This window comes from Tiliqua scincoides, chromosome 6 (genome assembly GCF_035046505.1).
Source record: "Tiliqua scincoides isolate rTilSci1 chromosome 6, rTilSci1.hap2, whole genome shotgun sequence".
Classification (NCBI taxonomy): domain Eukaryota; kingdom Metazoa; phylum Chordata; class Lepidosauria; order Squamata; family Scincidae; genus Tiliqua; species Tiliqua scincoides.
The window spans coordinates 19,626,449-19,646,214 of NC_089826.1; the positions used below are offsets into that span (position 1 = coordinate 19,626,449).

General features: G+C 43.9%; 1 protein-coding gene across 3 annotated transcripts in view; it reads right to left on the minus strand.

Moving 5' to 3' along the window:
- EMCN (endomucin) overlaps positions 1-19,397 on the minus strand; it is a 57,422-nt gene extending 38,025 nt beyond the window's left edge. Inside the window, exon 1 of one of the 3 annotated variants that reach the window (XM_066631793.1) lies at positions 19,204-19,397. In XM_066631793.1, coding sequence (XP_066487890.1) covers positions 19,204-19,288 — 85 coding nt within the window. In that variant the 5' untranslated portion in view covers positions 19,289-19,397. The remainder of the gene's footprint in view (positions 1-19,203) is intronic. The other 2 variants (XM_066631791.1, XM_066631794.1) reach the window with 2 other exon arrangements.
- Between the last annotated feature and the right edge of the window lie 369 nt (positions 19,398-19,766).

The following is a 19,766-nucleotide window of genomic DNA, read 5'->3' on the forward strand; positions in this document are numbered from 1 at the left end:
TCAATTCACAGCAGAGAGATGCAGCTGCATATATTTGCAACCCTTTTTACTTAGAAGTAGACCCACTGCTTTCCATGGGTGTTATTCTTAAGTAATGCTGCATTGAATTGTAGCCTGGGAATTGTTGCTTCAAATGGAAAGGGGATCCCATCCTGGTGTTGAAAAAAAAAGACCTTTGCCAAATGCAAAGCCTTTGCAAAAGGGAATTGGGTTGCAGTGGCAAAAGGGAACGGAGGGGAATAAAAGCTTAACTTTGGCTGAAACGTCCCAGGAAAGTAACTAAAGCAACTTAACCAGCTGCCTGCCTAAGCTTAGCAGAGAAAGAACCTGTTCAGAGTTGAAAGGCTCTGCCCTCTGATTAACCCGGAGATAAGGCGAAGTGAGAATTGGAGCTTGATTACTTGGCAAAAATTTCACGTACTATACCTGAGTATCTACGTATATATCTTAAAGACCACCTTGTAGTCTGCATCCCACTGCAGATCTGTTGGCCAAAAGCAGCTTTGGGTGCAAACTTGCATTCATGAAATCCTAATGATGACAAGAATTAGGTATTTTGGTGGCTTCTGCCACCATGGAATACTTTCATCCAACACTCTCAACAGAACCTTGGTCTACACACACAGCAGAAGGACATGGGCAAAAGGTGGTAATACCTTGGAAGTGGCAGAATGGACTGAACCACTTTGGGCTACTTATGAATGCTCTCTGCAAACATAAAACACACACACACCTAAGGAAGATTATGTTGTGCTGCTTTTCTGTTCTCTAATGTTTAGTACAGAAGAGTATTCAAACATGTGATTTGCCCACCTACATAATATGAAGTGGTTCAGTCCAGGCTGTCATTTCATGCTACTCATGTTACACCAGGCCATTGCTTTAAAGTATCTTCTGGAAATGAGTTTCCTATTCAGGCAAACAGAGATAGGAGTACTGTGCATCTATATACACACATATGTGTGCAATTACTTTTTGTCATGAATGTGATTACACATTTGCAAATGTTTTCTGCCATGAAGCTCTGTGGATAATAACGCTACAGATCCACCTAACAAATATTGTTTTGTTTCTGAAAATTCTAAGGAGAAAGATTCCATAGCCACAAAACCACCAGTGCCTGCATGCAACAGCTAAGATAATTTGGGATCTTAGCTGTTATCTTGGGATAATTTGGGATACACTTAGGACAGCTATCCCAGTAAAGGAGATGTGGCTTGTGGCAAGAATATTTTAGGATGATACCTGGTTTCTAGAAATATGAATAGCTTGCTTCCTCTTTCCGAAAAGTGGACTTAGGTTTTTTTTAAAAGCTAGAGCAGAATTGGGTGGCCTCTGCCTCTCTGGGCGTTCGTATAATTTCTTTCCAGTAAATACTGTATACTTAAATGGCCCTGTTCTCTATGCATTGACTTTGCTGTGAAAGAGGTCAATCCACTATGAAAAGCTTAATTATATGGCACTTATTATAGTGTGAAGAGCAAATTATAGTAGTGAACCCAGACACAGGAAAAGTCTATTGACAGTGATGATAGGTCTGATTTTAGTGCAATGTGCCATGGAAACTGCAGGCCTGATTGCTTAAAGTATTAAGTGGTGAAGGCTGTGTTGTTTGGGGACAGAGCGTGGGCGGAGAAAACTGTGGGACTTCAAAACTACCTTATCGCTCACTGAACAGATACGAAGTCCAATGCGTGTATATAAAAGGAGCTGAAATTGATAGGCTTAACATGAGCTGTTGAGAGGACCAATTTGCAACAGCAGAAGAGACTTCCACTGTCGTAAAATGGCTGCTGAGTGCATGTGCACTGCTCTGTCAGTGGTCATTCTGCAAGTGTTGCTACAAGAGGCAGCAGCACTATAGATTTGCCGCCAGACCCAGCTGCACCTACCAGACTTGGTAAGCTAGAGGTGGGGGTGGACAGAACAAGGCAAGCTGAATGGGGGGAGTTTCTGAGTGGGGAGGGTAATGGTTGGGACGTGGAATGAGAAAGGGAGGGGGTGGATCTCGGCAGCATTAGCATGCGCTGGATCCTAACCCTGTTCCCTGTCCTCTACTTCTCCCTTACTCTCCTTAGACTTGTACCAGCAGAAGAGTTGGCACATATCCACAGACCGACTAAGGAAGCAGAAGCTTGCCCTGAGGTAAAGGAACCAAAGTTTCCTTACTTTGAAGAGATCTCAGTGACTGCCCACTCTCATGCCCCCCACAAGATACAGCACATGCTCAAGATACAGCACATGCTCCATTGGCATGGCTGCATCAGCATGGAGGAATTAAAGCTAGGAATGGGCCTAGAGGTGAGCTGGTTGTGTGTAGCCAGCAGAGATGGGCAAGTCAGGCATGACTTGACTTGAGTCAAGTCAGCAACTTGGACTCAAGTCACCTGACGAGTTCCCTTTGTTGGTAGCCAACACTGATCCCTCAGCAGCCCTTTTTAGTAAATGGGAAAAGTTGTAAAAAAAGGAATCAGGATTGCATCTGTTGTTCTCACTCCTGAACTTCTCATCTTATTCTTGTCTGTACAGAGCCTCTACACAAACTCAGGGGTAATCAGATATTTTGAATGCACATAGAGGAGAGAGCAAGATTCCTGGCCCTACTCTCTTCCCACATTCAACAGGAAGTCTAAGGGTGCAATCCAGACCTGACGTTGGGCCGGCGCAAGTCCCTTGTGCCAGCCCGGAAGTGTCTTGAAAGTGCTATAAAGCACTTTTGCACCACTCTGAAGGAAGTTAAACCAGTGCACAGACTTGCGCTGGCCTTCCCGTGCTGCCATGGGCCCCAGGGACAGGGAGGTTTGCGTCAGCTAAACTTGGCCGAAGCAGGGGTCTGGGGAGGACAAGGGGAGGGCAGGGAGGAGGTGAGAAGGAGGCATTTCAAGGCAGGGGAGGGTGGGCAGCAGGCGTCCCTAGGGACAGGTGGGTGGGGAGCGGGTGGCGTGACCAGAATCCAGCATTTATGCTGGATCCTAACCCTGTTCCTGGGTAGCCTGTTCCAGTCCCAGAGGTGGCGCGGATCCGAGTTACCCCATTGGGACTGCAGTGGCACTCCCCAGGGTAAGGGGAAGTGATTTCCCTTGCCCCTGGCTGAGCCACTTGTGGCCCAAACCTTGCACTGGCCTGCCAGCACGTTAGGATTGCACTGCCCATGTCTTTTATACAAACCATATGCACAGCTGAGGACTCTGCCTCTTTTAGGATCCCTGTTTACTCATAAAGAGCCTATGCTAGTATTGTTTGCATGCCGTTGAGGCTTTCAGACAGCATGCTGAAGCAGAGGTTCCCAAACTTGAGGTGTTGTGATGCTTTAGCCAGCAAAGCAAAGCCCTTTCTCTGCTACTGTGCTCCTGCCAGGGACATAAGGGGGATTTACTTACTCCTGGCATCTCTGGCTTTCTGGAGGACACAGGAAGTCCATGGAGGGCTCCTCAAGCCTCAGAACAGTTTAAAATAGCGATTGTGACCCACTTCCAGTTTTGTGATTGCAAAAAATCTTCTGAGTCTTCACTTCCAGTTTTGTGATTGCAAACTGGAAGAGGTTCTTGATTGCCCCTCCCCCAGAAGAACTTACAGTGATTCCCACAGTTTGGGAACCACTGCACTAAAGGTTAGGGACCTGCCCTTATAATGTGTGTTCAGACTAATGTCTGGACAACATTCCTCTTGGTATGTATGTGGACTTGCTCTGCATGCTCTGGAGCCATGAAAAATGTATAGTGTGAATTGTGCAGAGAGAGCACAGAAACATATTGTGGTGTTTTTAAGTGCTTAAGCAGAAGCACACAGAAAGCCTTGGTAATATGGCAATTGCGGGCAAACCCCCCCTTTCTTACGGCAAACCGACAGGGGTGCTAGTTCCCAGGCTGAAGTGTGACAATAGCTGATACAGCACTCTGAGAGAAGAAGCACCCATTGTTCTCACCCCTGTATGAGATTCTAATGTGGCTTTATCTGAGAACTGAATGTAGCTGTTAATGTTGCAAGTACAATAAAAACGCAGGAGGAGGCTAGTAGAATCAGCTTTTCTCTCTCTCTGCTTTGAATCTAAAAGTCTGTCTCTCGTCTCTTCCTTGGCTCCTTGATTCTTTCCTGCACTTATCCAGCAACCTAGCCCGGGGGCTTGGTTGCTCCCCCAAGGGTCACTGCAACATCTGGCGCCCGAACAGGGACATCTAATCCTAGAACAGGACTTCTAATCCCAGAACAAGAACCTCTAATCCTAGAACAGCGACCCTCTGCAACAATCAGGTACAGTAGACAGGCTGCTTGTCCACTGGTGACCTCCCATTCATTGCTTTGACTTTCTGTCGCTCCAGGTTTCAAACCCTCAGAGTGCTTCTGCTTTAGCACTCTCCCTCAGGCAACAAGATACAGTCTTGTGTGTCTCCCAGGCAGCCTTGCGTTGCTACATTTGGGTTTATTCTGACTCTCTAACTTCTCACTGCATCTGTTCTTACAAGCATCCTGACTCTGAAGTCAAGTTGCTTCTCAACGCTATTGTAGCTATACCAGGCGCCCAGACCTGGGGCCAGCCAAGTATAGCAAACAAGCTGCTTTACTCTTTCCTATATCAAGTAGCCTGTTTCGGGTTGCTTCCCATTCATTGCTTCACATGACCCTGAAACAGGGGCCACGTTTCATCTGACCCTGAAAGAGGGGCCACGATAGCAGCTAGCTTACCCGCCTTGCACAGGTTACAGAGCTCATTCATCCTGACTTCAGGATCCAGGTAAGTATAGCATTGGTAAGTATGGGTATAAGCTTATCAATACCGAAGCAATGATTTACTGTTTCTCTTTAGCAAAGCTCAGCACCATGTTTCCTCCCAAAAGGTCACAGACGTAATTTACCATCCAAACTTACACTCTACAAGTAGAGCTGCAAACACAGTCAGAGGAAATAAACAGTGTTACAAGCCCTCTTCTGCCAGACATCAGCTTATATTTTTCCTTTTCCTCCTCTACACCAACCCAGCTAGAACAAGCAGCCATCCCATACAGAAACCATGGCTCAAAACGCAATAGCATCAAAAAACTTAATACCAGAGGAGTCTTTAAAGCTGTCCATAGTTCTCCCTGTAAAACAAGGTCAGAATGCCCAAAGGCAAACAGTCAAAAAACAGAAAACTCTCCCCCATTCTGTGCCAAAAGAGGTACAGATTACACTTAAAAACAGTTAGCATCACTAGCATAGATGCTGAAGAATTACAAAAAGGTGCAACACATACATATCTTTTAGTTCCCTATGGTTGGAAGTTCCTAAGAACCCCTGCACAGAATGCAGTATAGCTCAGTAATGTTCCAACCACTTAAAAAGAAATCCAGAAGTATCATTAGCTTTTTCCAAAAGCATTTTTGCTAAACAGCCCAAAGCATGTTAAATAGCCTAACTTCGTGTCAACTAAGTGTAAATTAAGCCTTATAGCCATTTATCATATGGATTTTAATAGCAGGTTCCCAAGTAAATCCTTTTTTCCTACAGGACCTGCCTTAAATTTCACAACAGTTTAGTTTTTATATAGTACCAGAAAAAGTGGAAACACAAGCACTTTATTTGTAGTAAAGAGTATAAAGTGTTATTTCATGTTGTACCTGCAACACCTGAATTAAAAGTCCCCCAACAGTTAACTTTGGTGTAATTGCAACATTTAAGAGCAACATTTGTAATAATTGTTAAAGCCACTGTTTGACCACCTTAAAAAAGGTCAATCCTACAACACAGGCTATTTTTCCCCCAGATGCTTAAATAGCTTTATTTTTTATCTAACCCCTCAAAAAATGTGTTCTGCTATCCAGAAGCCATCATTTCCCTTGTTAGAAAAAGTAGGGAGCAAGCAATAAGACTTCAAAGTCAAGAAGTCTTAACAATCACTCTACCCATTATAAAAAACAAAGAGTTAAGATTTTAAACTTGCCCAAGTAACACAGGCAAATCTCTCTTTAAAACCAGTTCTGATCCTCAAACTGCTACCGACAAGCTAAACTCACCCCTCCCTTTCAGTTTAGTTTGTAGTAGTTCCCTAACTTTTCAGTGTTTCTCATTTCACACACCTTTCAGAACAGCAACCATCAGCCATTTTACCCATCAGCAGCACTTATCACAGCTTTAAAGTCAAACTAAACCTTATTCTGTTATTAGTCAGAGTTACACCTCTTTTTTCTAAGATGTTTATGTAAAGGTAATAACAAAGCTATTCAGGCTTTTAAAAAGTCTCCCTGTTCCCATAGCTTTGACTGATTCTATCCTGTTCCATCAGAAACCTTTTCTGATCCCAAGGCCCTTAAAGGCCCTTAAAAGACCTCCCTGAATTCACCAAGAAAATGATTTTCTGATCCCATTCTGCTGCATCAAAAAATTTCTCCTGATCCCATAGTTTCATCATTCATCAGGAAAAAGATTTTTTGATCCCATTCTGTTTCATCAGAAAATGATTTTCTAGTCTCATTCTGTTCCATCAGAATCCCATAGTTTTAATCAAGCCCTTAAAGCCTTTCTGTTTTCATATACAAGTAACTAGCAGACAGTAATATTTTAAATTAGTTGTAGTGGTTTAACTATATCAGAAAGGTTTACACAAGGTTATTTCCAGTTCAAAGTTCAGATTCTTACAGAGAATGCAAAAAATAGCAGTTTAGCAACAGTTATGTTGCATTTCAAAGGCCAGAGTAAGTCATACAATGGTTATGAGAAATGAAGTCATTATGATTAAAAGTGCAATGCCATTTGCTGACTGCAGAGAGTATGTGAATTGTATGTGAACTGTATGTGTAAGATGGAACAACAGAATTGTTTCCAGTAAAAAATGTATGTGTTTCAAGAAGAGAACCCCACATTGTAATAACACACATACAAACTTTTCTCTTCTTCTCACTTCTAAATCTCACACACATACTCAATGCTTAAACATAAATCCCTTAAGATGTTGATGTGACTTCACTCACTCTCACGTCTAACTCTAACACTCTCTCAATGCTTAAAAATGTTCCCTTGAAACGCTGTGTTACAACCTTTTGCTAAATTCTAACTTTCACATTCATTCTCAATGCTTAGAAATAATCCCTTAAAATGTTTAAACAACTAAAGGCCTAAAAATAATCACCACTTCTGAATGATCAGTTTGTTTTCAAACCTAAGCATATCTCCTATAACATCTTAGACCTTGCAACACACACACACAGTGCATCTTACAATTTTTCTATTTAAATAATTAAAAAAACGAAAAATATGAGATCATATTTAAGCAACACTTTACAAGGCTCAAGCCTCCCTGTCTTTAACACTAAATGCAAATATAATGTGCTTTCACAGATAATTGCTGGACCCAGAGTAAAAGGGCAATCTTCATTAATAACTTAGCAGCAAGATTTTGCTATTCTGTTTATTTTCACAGAAATGTTTTAAGTGTCAGCACAGTGCGTGAAGATGCGTGGCACTAAAGTTTCCTGAAGACATCCAGTGAACCAAGAACCCCTAATAAAAAGTTCAATGTGTTGTTCTTATGTTTGTTTTTGCTTTTTATAATTGTGTTAAAAGATAGTCATTTAGCACCCCCCTTAAGGAAGTGCATAGTATGTAACCAAGTTTTTAAACTTTCCCAATGTTTGCATAGTTCATGATGCAATGTCTTATAATGTAAATGTAATTCATGGTAAAATCCCAATGTCCATTTTGCATGGTGTCAAATGACCCCACAATGCCAAATGCTATCTCAAAATTTAAATAAATAAAAAGGGGGACAATGTGGTGTTTTTAAGTGCTTAAGCAGAAGCACACAGTATTGGCAACCTTCAGTCTCGAAAGACTATGGTATCGCGCTCTGAAAGGTGGTTCTGGCACAGCGTCTAGTGTGGCTGAAAAGGCCAATCCGGGAGTGACAATCCCTTCCACACCGGGAGCAAGTGCAGTCTGTCCCTGGTCTGTCTCCCTGGCTATGGGCCTTTCTTCTTTGCCTCTTAGCCTCAGACTGTTGGCAAAGTGTCTCTTCAAACTGGGAAAGGCCATGCTGCACAGCCTGCCTCCAAGCGGGCCGCTCAGAGGCCAGGGTTTCCCACTTGTTGAGGTCCATCCCTAAGGCCTTCAGATCCCTCTTGCAGATGTCCTTGTATCGCAGCTGTGGTCTACCTGTAGGGCGCTTTCCTTGCACGAGTTCTCCATAGAGGAGATCCTTTGGGATCCGGCCATCATCCATTCTCACGACATGACCAAGCCAACGCAGGCGTCTCTGTTTCAGCAGTGAATACATGCTAGGGATTCCAGCACGTTCCAGGACTGTGTTGTTTGGAACTTTGTCCTGCCAGGTGATGCTGAGGATGCGTCGGAGGCAGCGCATGTGGAAAGCGCTCAGTTTCCTCTCCTGTTGTGAGCGAAGAGTCCATGACTCGCTGCAGTACAGAAGTGTACTCAGGACGCAAGCTCTGTAGACCTGGATCTTGGTATGTTCCGTCAGCTTCTTGTTGGACCAGACTCTCTTTGTGAGTCTGGAAAACGTGGTAGCTGCTTTACCGATGCGCTTGTTTAGCTCGGTATCGAGAGAGAGAGTGTCGGAGATCGTTGAGCCAAGGTACACAAAGTCATGGACAACCTCCAGTTCATGCTCAGAGATTGTAATGCAGGGAGGTGAGTCCACATCCTGAACCATGACCTGTGTTTTCTTCAGGCTGATCGTCAGTCCAAAATCTTGGCAGGCCTTGCTAAAACGATCCATGAGCTGCTGGAGATCTTTGGCAGAGTGGGTAGTGACAGCTGCATCGTTGGCAAAGAGGAAGTCACGCTGACATTTCAGCTGGACTTTGGATTTTGCTCTCAGTCTGGAGAGGTTGAAGAGCTTTCCGTCTGATCTGGTCCGGAGATAGATGCCTTCTGTTGCAGTTCCAAAGGCCTGCTTCAGCAGGACAGCGAAGAAAATCCCAAACAAGGTTGGTGCAAGAACACAGCCCTGCTTCACTCCGCTTCGGATGTCAAAGAAATCCGCTTCGGATTTCTCCGCTTCAGATGTCAAAGCACACAGAAAGCCTTGGTAATATGGCAATTGCGGGCAAACCCCCCCTTTCTTACGGCAAACCGACAGGGGTGCTAGTTCCCAGGCTGAAGTGTGACAATAGCTGATACAGCACTCTGAGAGAAGAAGCACCCATTGTTCTCACCCCTGTATGAGATTCTAATGTGGCTTTATCTGAGAACTGAATGTAGCTGTTAATGTTGCAAGTACAATAAAAACGCAGGAGGAGGCTAGTAGAATCAGCTTTTCTCTCTCTCTGCTTTGAATCTAAAAGTCTGTCTCTCGTCTCTTCCTTGGCTCCTTGATTCTTTCCTGCACTTATCCAGCAACCTAGCCCGGGGGCTTGGTTGCTCCCCCAAGGGTCACTGCAACACATATGGTATGGTTCCATAAGTACTGGAAAGTTGGATGGGATTGGGCCCTTATTTTTCTTTATATAGATCTGCCTCTGAAGATATCACAAAAATAGAACACTACAATTTTCAGATGGTTTTTACCACCACCCTTGCAACACACTAGTGTGTATTCAGTTGAACAAATATACCTCTTTATATATGATAACTACGACTGATTATTTGCAGAGAGAGATTTTGCACAAAGTAAATGTTTTTCAGAATGAGGGCACCATGGTGGAAGAGCTGCTACTGCTCCTTCTTCAACTGGGCTTCTCGTCTTTACTGATGAGGAAGTTCAGGCAGTTTATATTTCTGAGATGGATTAAGATGAGGCAACCCTCGTTATACATCAAAATAATCTTCAAGTATAAGCAGTTAGGTTTTAAGGGAAGGAAAAGATAATGTCAAGAGTTTGAATTTATTGCATTAATGTATCCCACCGTTCCTTGCAGCAAGGCAATGTGAAATATGGTACACCTCATTCACATTCACACCTCTATCACACATTTTCTATTAAACATTACTTTTGCTTCTTATAGCCCAGTCCTATTCTCACTGGAACAGGCAGGCTGGCGGACCTGCGCTGTATCCAGGGTTGAGGCTGCAGCAGTGCAACTCAGGGCAAAGGGAACCAACCCCCCTTCTCCCAGGTAACAAGGCAGCGGCCCAAATGGGGCTACTCGGATCTGCGCCACCTAAAAGGTGACACAGAGCCAAGCAGCCCAGTACTATGCCGGACCACCCAAAAGGGGGTTAGAATCTGGCCTAAGTGCTGGATTCTGGGTCCACCCTCTCCCAGACCTGGTTCACCCATGGAATGTCATAAATTGATTGTGCATTAAGTGAAGAAATACTTTGTACATGCTCAAGAGTTTTCTTTTTTCTCGGAACCGGGGAAAATGTGAATGTGATGAGTCCAGTGAAAGGTTCTGGCCCAAAGTACTACAAAAACCTGGAGCCAGCTTTGCATGTATACCAAAAGGCTCATGTAAATTCGGTGCATACATGTGGAGAGCAGCAGTCATTTCTCTGCAAAAAAGGGGGGGGGCAGTTGTAATCACAGGAATGACTATCAGCTCCTCGCATGCTAGGCCAGTTCACACAATTCTTCTGTACACAGAGGTCAGTGTGTGCATGAATGTGCACCTGATCGTGTTAGAGAATTTGACAGTGTGAGCTTGCCCAGTATGTGGCAAAGTGATGTTATAATTCAAGTCAGGGAAAACAGGTTCCATCCAACTGAGGGCAGAAAGGAATAGGAATTTGGAAGTGAAGCAACCGATTGCTGATGTTGTTTTTGCATTATTCAAGAGAGTCTTGAGTCGTAGCTGGCTTGACCTGAGTGACTAACATCAGCTACAGGAATGTGACAAAGCATGTACAGCATGAAGGAGGTCACTGTAGCTGCTTCCATAATGCACTTATTTTTAGAACATCCTGTTATCTTTCAGACACTCACTGCAGCTACAGCCACACCCACACACATCACTCAGCTTCTGACACATTTCTGGAAGTGAACATGTTGGGATCGGTGAACAGAGCCTGACTCCCACACAAAACTTTCCGTGGGAATGTTGCTTATAACAGCTTCCACAACTGCTGAAAATTTGAGTCCGTCCGCATGAATATTTTCCCAAATACATCAAAGAAAATAGAACTACTGTAGCCAAAGGTATATAGAGCCTGCTGCGATGGTCTGAAAGCAGATCAGAGAAGTGCAACCCAAAGGAAAGTGTGCATGGGTGATTGGGAAACCAAACCAACACTACCATCATTGGGCATGAGAACTAAGAGCTAGTAAGGGAACTGTAGGGGAAAAGGGACACCGTTCACACGTTATGTTAAGATAGCGTTTCTCAAACTGTGGGTTGGGACTCACTAGGTGGGTTGTGAAACATTTTCAGGTGGGTTGCACAGCATCTAGATCAGCTGCCAGCTGCCATTGAAAAAACAGAGCTGAAAATACAGGGTACAGAGCCGCTGGACAGCGTGGGCTCCCAGTGGGAGAGGATGCGTGGGAGAGGCAGCGTGGGAGAGGCATAGTGCTTTTCCCTGAATAGGTGAGAAGATGGGATGCTAGAGAGGGAAGAGGGCTGTGTTGTTGGAGAAGGATCCAAGTCTATGTTCTGCTTTGGCTTTTGAGCTGGAACATTTGAATTCTGAGCTATGCAAAATAACAGCATGAGCGCACTATGAAATGGGACCTTTGGCTGATCACAGCTTAGGTTTGAAACTTAAATCGATGATGTCACTTCTGGCCATGACATCACTTCTGGATTAATGACATTGCTTTCCAGTGGGTCCTAACAGACTGTCATTCTAAGAAGTGGGTCCCAGTAAGAACAAGCTTGAGAATCTCAGTATAAAGAGATGTGCTGTAAACAGGAAGTGTCTCTTTTTGGTCAAAAGTTTACTGTGAATGTTTTAGGACTGAGGTGCACAGGGAGATTTTTTAAAACACTTTTCTTTGTGCTATTTCCAGTCTAAAAATCACACACCGCATGTCTGTTTACTGCAAACACAGCTATTTGTCCCTAAACTAGCAATCAAGTAGATGCTTTGGGGACAAATAGGTACATGGGGACAACTCTTGAGTAGAAACAAATAGCACAGGAGGAAAATGCTAGCCCTCCCAGTTGGCCCCCTTGTGGCTGCTTTTGGATAAAAAAGGAAGCACTCTACTGGCTTGTAAACTTGGCATTAAGAGATAAGTTTAATACAATATGTGCTGCTCCAAAGCAGTCCCCCAACAAGTCCCTTGTTCAAATGTATTGTCAGCCAATAACTCACTAGGCCAGTGGTTCTCACATATTTAGCACTGGGACCCACTTTTTAGAATGAGAATCTGTCAGGACCCACCGGAAGTCATGTCATGACCAAAAGTGACATCATCAAGCAGGAAAATTTTTAACAATCCTAGCCTGCAATCCTACCAATACTTACCCAGGAGTAAGTCCGATTTACTATCATTGTTAAAAGAATATACATAGTTGCTTGTTAAAAGTACAGGTCTGTAACATATCCCCAAATGTAGTCACATAGCATGGCAGCATCAAATCTAATATATTAAAAATAAAATATTGAAATGAATGGGGACCCACCTGAAATTGGCTGGCGACCCACCTAGTGGGTCCCAACCCACAGTTTGAGAAACACTGTACTAGGGAGTTTTACAGCCCAATCCTATCCTGCGCAGGAATAGGCATGCCAGCTAGGAGGTGGCTGCCAGGCAACTTGGAGTAAGGGGATTTATTTCCCCTTAACAAGTGTTGCATGCCAGCCAACCCTCATGGGGCTACTTGACCCACCTGAAATTGGATCTGGATTTATTTCTTTACCCAACATGTAATTAGTCTGTGGCGATCTTCGGCTTGCTACAGACCCAGGGCCAAATCCTATCCAATTTTCCAGTGCTGGTGAGGCCATGCCAACAGGGCATGCGCTGCATCCTGCAGTAGGGAGGCAGTCATGGAGGCCTCCTCCAGGTAAGGAAATGTTTGTTCTCTTTCCCCAGGGTTGCACTGTGGCTGCACCAGCACTGGAAAGCTGGATAGGATTGGGCCCACAGTTGTTTTGTATTATTGGCAGCAAGCAGCAAAATCTCAATTGTCTGTGAGAATGAAAGATGGCTGGGCCCTTAGTGGGTTGAAGATTGCCAAATTGAGACTTAGGTGGTGTGATGTCACCCCCCCCAAGGGTGACAACCAGTGCAGTCCACACCTACCGCACCCCAAGTGATGCCACTGGCTCAGTCTCTGAGGAGAATGGAGAACAGCTGTCCACCTTAGGTCTGTCCAGTCCCCCTTTTAGGTTTTATAATTATCAGCACATTGAAAACAGATTTGGCAGCAGAGTTAATAGTTTGCTCTCAAGAGTCAAGCCTGATGTGATAGTGATAGTTCCAAGTGCTCAAACAGGGAACTCCTACAAATGTAGGAAGTGGGGTTTGGTCTTACTAGCAAAAGGTTACAAGGTGAGAAAAGCAGAACCCCTTCCTCCACTTACGGTATCTCACCTATCAGTTTCTCTCCTCCTTAATTGAATGCTGCTACCAGAAGTAATCTCAACAGGGTCAAATTTGTATAGGGAGAGGAGCTGCAGGCAGGCAACTAATGGCCCCAGGATGACTCAGCACCCTTCATTTCCATTCTGTTACCAGGATCCTGTTGCTGTTAAAACCAGTCATCATCCCTATCCCACTCTAGTGGTAACTGGGCAGTTGCACATTTAGCACCCCAAAACTGCCTATCACCCATTCCTACTGGGGTTTTTTCCTTTTCAAAGTGGTTCTCCCCAATTACTCATAGAGTGACCCAGTAGCGCACTATAGAGTGTCTGCATTTTGTGGAACGCAAGTTCCAGCCGTGCAACCCATTGATAGGATTGGGCTCTAAGATATGGAATCCCAGTTAAGAATCCCAGCTGAGGATGGATGTTTCTGAAAGTGAAGATTCCAAAGGGCAAAATACATGAAAAGAGATAAATTGTCAAGGGGAACATGAGACCATTACTTAGAGCTACGGGGTGACATTCTGGAGAGAATGCACTAAAATGGTGGAATATCATCAAATACCCTGCAGTGGGGCCCACTAGATCATGGAGCAGCCTGTAAGGGAAAAGAAGAACAGCTAGATCCCTGTTTCTGCAAGCCATTTAAATTGGACAAAGCTGTGGAAAATAAATTTACAGGAGAACCTAAATTCTGCTCTTCAGAGAGATGGATAATTTGTCTAAGTAGGTCAGGTCACTTGCATTCCTAATTTAGGGGAAAGAAATGAAATATGCGAGTGGGTCAACACAAATAGGATTAGGGTAATTGTGTGAATAGCTATAATTATACAGGCCTACAAAATTGAGGGTCGGAAAAGTTTTTCCCAAACTTTATGATGGTTTGATATGAATTTGGGGTGCTGATTCCAAAAATGGCATCCGTTTTGCCCTATCGCATCTAGTTTTGGAGACACGGCACAGCCTCTTTAGTGAATGGTTCAAGCAGCTTCCTCATGCTTCCTCATGAGGAAGCTGCTTGAACCATTCACTAAAGAGGCTATGCTGTGTCTCCAAAACTAGATGTGATCGGGCAAAATGGATGCCATTTTTGGAATCAGCACCCCAAATATACCCAGGAATTGGTGTAATGTTTAAGGAAGCAAAATGTGTGTTGGCCTGTGTAATTAGCTGCATGTCTCAAGAGTATCCTTAAAGCAGTTTTAATATCACACTAACAGCTCAGTTCTATCCTCGCAGTTCGCCAGCATATCATGAGGTCCACAGGTGTACCACAAGGTATGCTGGCATTGCAGCCTCTTTGCCAGTCTGTGTGGTGTGGATCAGCCACCAGCAGCACCAGCCACCAGCAGGGGATTGGGGATCAGGCTGGGGCAGATTAAGGTGGGACATGAGCAGGACAGTGGTGGGTTGTGGCAGCACCAGTGTCTGCCATATCCAAAGCTGCTGACTCAGCCCAGACATGCCCTGGCAGGCTTCTCTGAGCTCTGCCAGCAAAAGAGCTGGCATAGAGGAGTCCTATTGGGTCCATGTGGCAGCGAAGAAGTAAAGTTTTTCATGTCTTACCTCTCCCAACTGGCCTTGTCCCCAATGGGCACACTGGATGTCCTGCATGCAGCATGCCAGCCCAGGATCGGATAGGAAGGCCATAAGTCTTCCAGCAAGGAAAGAGAAACTATAAGAATTTTTAAGTCCTCTCAGCTCCTGGACCCCTTGCAGATATTGGACCTGTGAATTTAAGATCAGTGGAGGAGGGGCCTTCAAGGACCTCTGGTTTTTCGTCAGACTGGAAGTGTCTCTTAGAAGCCTCTGGAAGACTTTTTGAGGCACAAGGAGGCTGCACACAGTCTCCCCACGCTTCAGAACACCTCCCAAACATGACTGGAAGACATTTCTGGGTGCATCTGAGGAATTCAGTGAAGCCCTCCAGAGATGGCTTGGGACCATGGGTCCCAAACCCACAGATAAAGAGGACCAAACTCTATATACATCATTTGAACATCATGAGATGTTTATATCTATATCTGCATCTATGTGTAATACCTTAAGAGGCAGTGTGATGTAGTGGCTAGCATGCCAGACTATATGATACATGTTCAAAGCTTCACTCAGCCATGATGCTTACTGAGTGATGTTGGATCATCTGGCTCGGACTAACCTACTTCATATGGTTATTGTGAAGGCAGAATGGCAGGGTGATGGGACCATGCCTGTCTCTCTGAGCTTCTCAGAGAAAGGGACCGAATGAAAATATAACAACTAAACAAAAAAGTTCATTCCTAGCATTGTATCACATTGCACACATAACTCAACCCTATATACATTTATTCCAAATACAGGGTGCAATCCAGAGAAGTACTTGAGCCAGTGCAAGTCCCTTGTGCTGACCCAGGAGGGTCGCAAACGTGCTGTAAGGCACATTTGTGCCTTCCCGTGAGTTAGCAAGGCCGGTGCACGGAAGCACTTCGGCCTGCAGAGGCTGGCATAAGCCTCCACACTGACAGAGGCACCAAGTCTTACGTCGGCCGAGCTCGGCTGACACAAGACTCTGGAGTGAGCCGGGAGGAGGCGGGAGGGATGTGTTCCGGGGTGAGGGGTAGATTTGGTAGTCATATTTGGAGGAGGCTTGAGTAAGTAATTAATGTTACTGTTTAATTATTTGTGTTTAACTGTCTTGGAGACCCGTATGTGTGGGTGGAGAGGAAGGATACAAATGTATGAAGTTAAGAAACAAAAACCACAGGGGGCCAACCACAATGCTCCCAAATGCGAGGACTTGTCTAGGAAAAAAAACAACCCAAATGGCCATGCATTGTTTGTTTGTTTGCAATTTACACTTCAGTAATTCCAAAAACAAGACTAAGGGTCCAATCTGATCCAACTTTCCAGCACTGGTGCAGCTGCAATGCAGCCCCAAGATAAGGGAACAAATGTTTCCATACCTTGAGGATGCCTCTGTGACTGCCTCCTCCACCATACGATACAGTGCAAGCCCCATTGGCACAGCTGCACCAGCAGTGAAAAATTGGATAGGATTTGGCCCTTCGACACTTACTGAGAATCTGCACCTCCTTCCTGAAATATCCTTCCTTTCCCCTCTGACTGAAACCTGAAACAGCATCCCTGCAGCACAGTTCCAATGTAAGAGAATGAGGCCCAAATCCTAACCCACTTTCCAGCACTGCTATAGCTGTGCCAAAGGGACATGTGCTGCATCCTGCAGTTGGGGGACACTCACAGAGGCTCCTCAAAGTAAAGGAATGTTTGTTTCCTTACCTAGGAACTGCAATGCCCTTATGTTGGTGCTGGAAAGTGGGCTAGGACTGCGCCCTGAATGAATGAACACAAAGAGATTACAGGTCAGCCCTCAGCATCTGTGGGGGTTTCATTCCCGGAACCCCTGCAGATGCTGAAACCCGTGGATAACCGAATCTATGGGTCAGGGCCCTCACCTGACCTCCAGACATGACAGGAAGGCGCTTTCAGTTCCATCCAGGAGGTCTATTCTGGGTCCTCCCACAGGTTTGGAACCCGTGGTAGGTCAAATGCATGGGTTCCGAATCCATGAGTAAAGAAGAACCACTGTACAGTATTAAAAACAAGGAATGTATAGGAAAGCAAGTAGAGGAGCATTTATTATATTTCATTTCAGCAACTGCACTCTTCATGTATCCAACAACATAGAGTGCTGTCTTGTCACATATACATCCCCACACAACAGCCTTTGCAACAATAGGCCACATCATATTAATAGGCACAGTGTATGTGATGCTTTGCTGGCTGTGTGAATCATTAATTTGTATATTTTTGTGATTGAATATCTGGATATTTAAGTCATGCAAAATTACCTATAAAAATAACTGCTCTGAATTGTTTTCTGGCCTCCAGTTCTGTCCATTTCTAACATACATACATCCACTGAGAAGTAGGTGCCAAAAGACTCTCTTCCTTTCGTAAACATAGAAACTAGGCACCACCCATTCTCCATAGCTTACCAAGAACATTTCATGAGCGCATGTGCTTTAAGGTATTTTCTGTGAAACAAAGCATTAAAAGGAACTAGTTCTGTGTTTTTTTTAATTTGTTAACTAATCATATCTAGTCTAACCTCTATATCAGCCTAAGGTTTTCACTTCTCCAATCACTCTCCTGCAGAACAAAAGACATAGCGTTCATGGACCATGCAGTACATCCTCTTGTAGTGTTACTTTCTGATAAACGGAGAGCAAAGCTCGGTCTGTCCCTGTTGATCCCTTTCCACCTTGCTTTCCAGAAGTCCTATAATTCATGCAAAGTTTAACAATGGCAGCAAGCTCATTATTCTAACGCTGTCAGACAGCATCAATGGTACTTCTATCTAGAGTTTCAGAGCTTACACTGACACGATATGGGTTTTAAAAGGTTTAAAAGCGGAACTTTCAGTGGCAACATCATTAATGCCAATCTCCTTCTCTGCATTTTTAACCTGCAGTGAGCCCAAACAATAACATGGATTATACCATACAAGACTCCTGTTTATTCCCCTTCATTTCCTAATGAATAACACACAGACTGGGCTTTTAATTCAATACCTGCAATTATGTAACTCTTTGACAAGAGGCATTCTGCTAGCCGATTCGTAGCCATTCAATCAAGTAGAATCTGTTACCATAACTGTGAAAGGGTAAGATGATGTTTTCTTTAAAAACAACAACACACACACACAAAACTTCTCTTTTTCTTTTTTCTAGAAAATTCTGGATTTTAAAAAAACCCTTTTTCCAAACACAATGAAAGAACAGTACTAGTTGCTTTTTAGCTATCATCTTGAATAACATTCTTGATTTTACTATAAAAACAAACAATCCCTACTGCAAAAATTGATCAAAGTATATAAAATCCAGTTTAAATGGTTGAAATGTGCTTAAATAAAAGCCATTTAGGGGCCAACTTTGAAAGAAAGAACTGATTTGGTGAAACCTAGTAACGAACTTGGCCATCCTAAAAGCAATCTTATGCATAGTTACTCAGAAGTAGTTTCTATTATTTTCAGTAGGGATTTTCCCAAGTAAGATTTCCCAAGATACTTGGGAAAATTCCAAAGTATTTTCAGTTGGGGATATTCCCAAGTAAGTATTCATAAGATTGCAGCCCTAGTCATACATTCATTTCAGAAATTTTTTCAGAGTTGGAATGATAAACCTATCTGCTGCGTTACAGTTTTTTCTCCCTCTACATCCTTTCACCGACATTAAAAATAAATAAAAATGGCCATACAATAATGAAGCACCTTTCTCTGTCTGCGTGTAAACCTGACATTATGTAAGCATCTATTCTGTGCATCATTGTTGTTCTTGGGTCGTAATAACAAAGAATTACATTCTATAATTCTCTAAAATGATCTGACTGAGTGGAAGATCCTTTCGTGGGAGATCTTGCTAAACAGCAATTAGGAGGACCTAGTGTGTCACAGATTAAGGGCACAATCCTAACCAGGTCTACTCAGAAGTAAGTCCTATTTTGTTCAATGGGGCTTACTCTCAGGAAAGTGTGGTTAGGATTGCATCCTAAGTGAATTTTCCCCATACGCCTGATGCATAACTACCTAGATCTCTAGAAGAGTTTACCAGCAATATATATATTCCTATGTCCTCCTCCTCCTTCAGACATGAAATCACTCAGCCCATACGTGTGGGAGCAAAGCGTTGAGGAAGTGGCAGTTTAATTGGGAAGCCTCTTCCTAGCCAGAAATCCCCACTGTTCCCAACTGCTCGGAGATCATGAAAGTCAAAAGAGTGGTAGAGAGGAATGTACCCTTACCACCACTACAGCAGAGACTGAACACAGCCAGAGAGAAGAGGGCCGTTCCAAAAAGCTTCATCGCTAGTCCTTCTCTTGCAGGCATTCTTGTTCAGAGGCAGCAGGCAGAAAGCTCTCACACCGTGGGAGAGGGCCTTAATTAGCCAGTGGAAACAGTGTGCAGTGAGTCTATGAATGGTCACTGCCCATTCCTGCTTTTTGGGGGGATCTTGATAAAGAACAGGAGGAAACACGACAGATTCCCTCCGGGATTCAGCACGGAGGAGATTTATTGTTTCAGCTCTTTAACAGGAACTCCTTTTCTTTGGCAAGGCAACTGTGTTTTCGTTACTCCTTTATTTTGTTCTTCAGCCTCAGAGGTCACAAAAGGTTTCGAAGAGAGCAGATCTTTCTTTGGAAGAGGATTTGATCTGTGGTGTATTTTTTTTGTTTGTTTACCATGTACCTCTCTGTGTTCTAGAGGGGCAGCTGCATGGTAGTGCAATCCTCTGTGTGTCTACTCAGAAATTAAACCCCACTCAATTAAATGGGACTTACTCCCAGGGAGGGATGCGTATGGGATT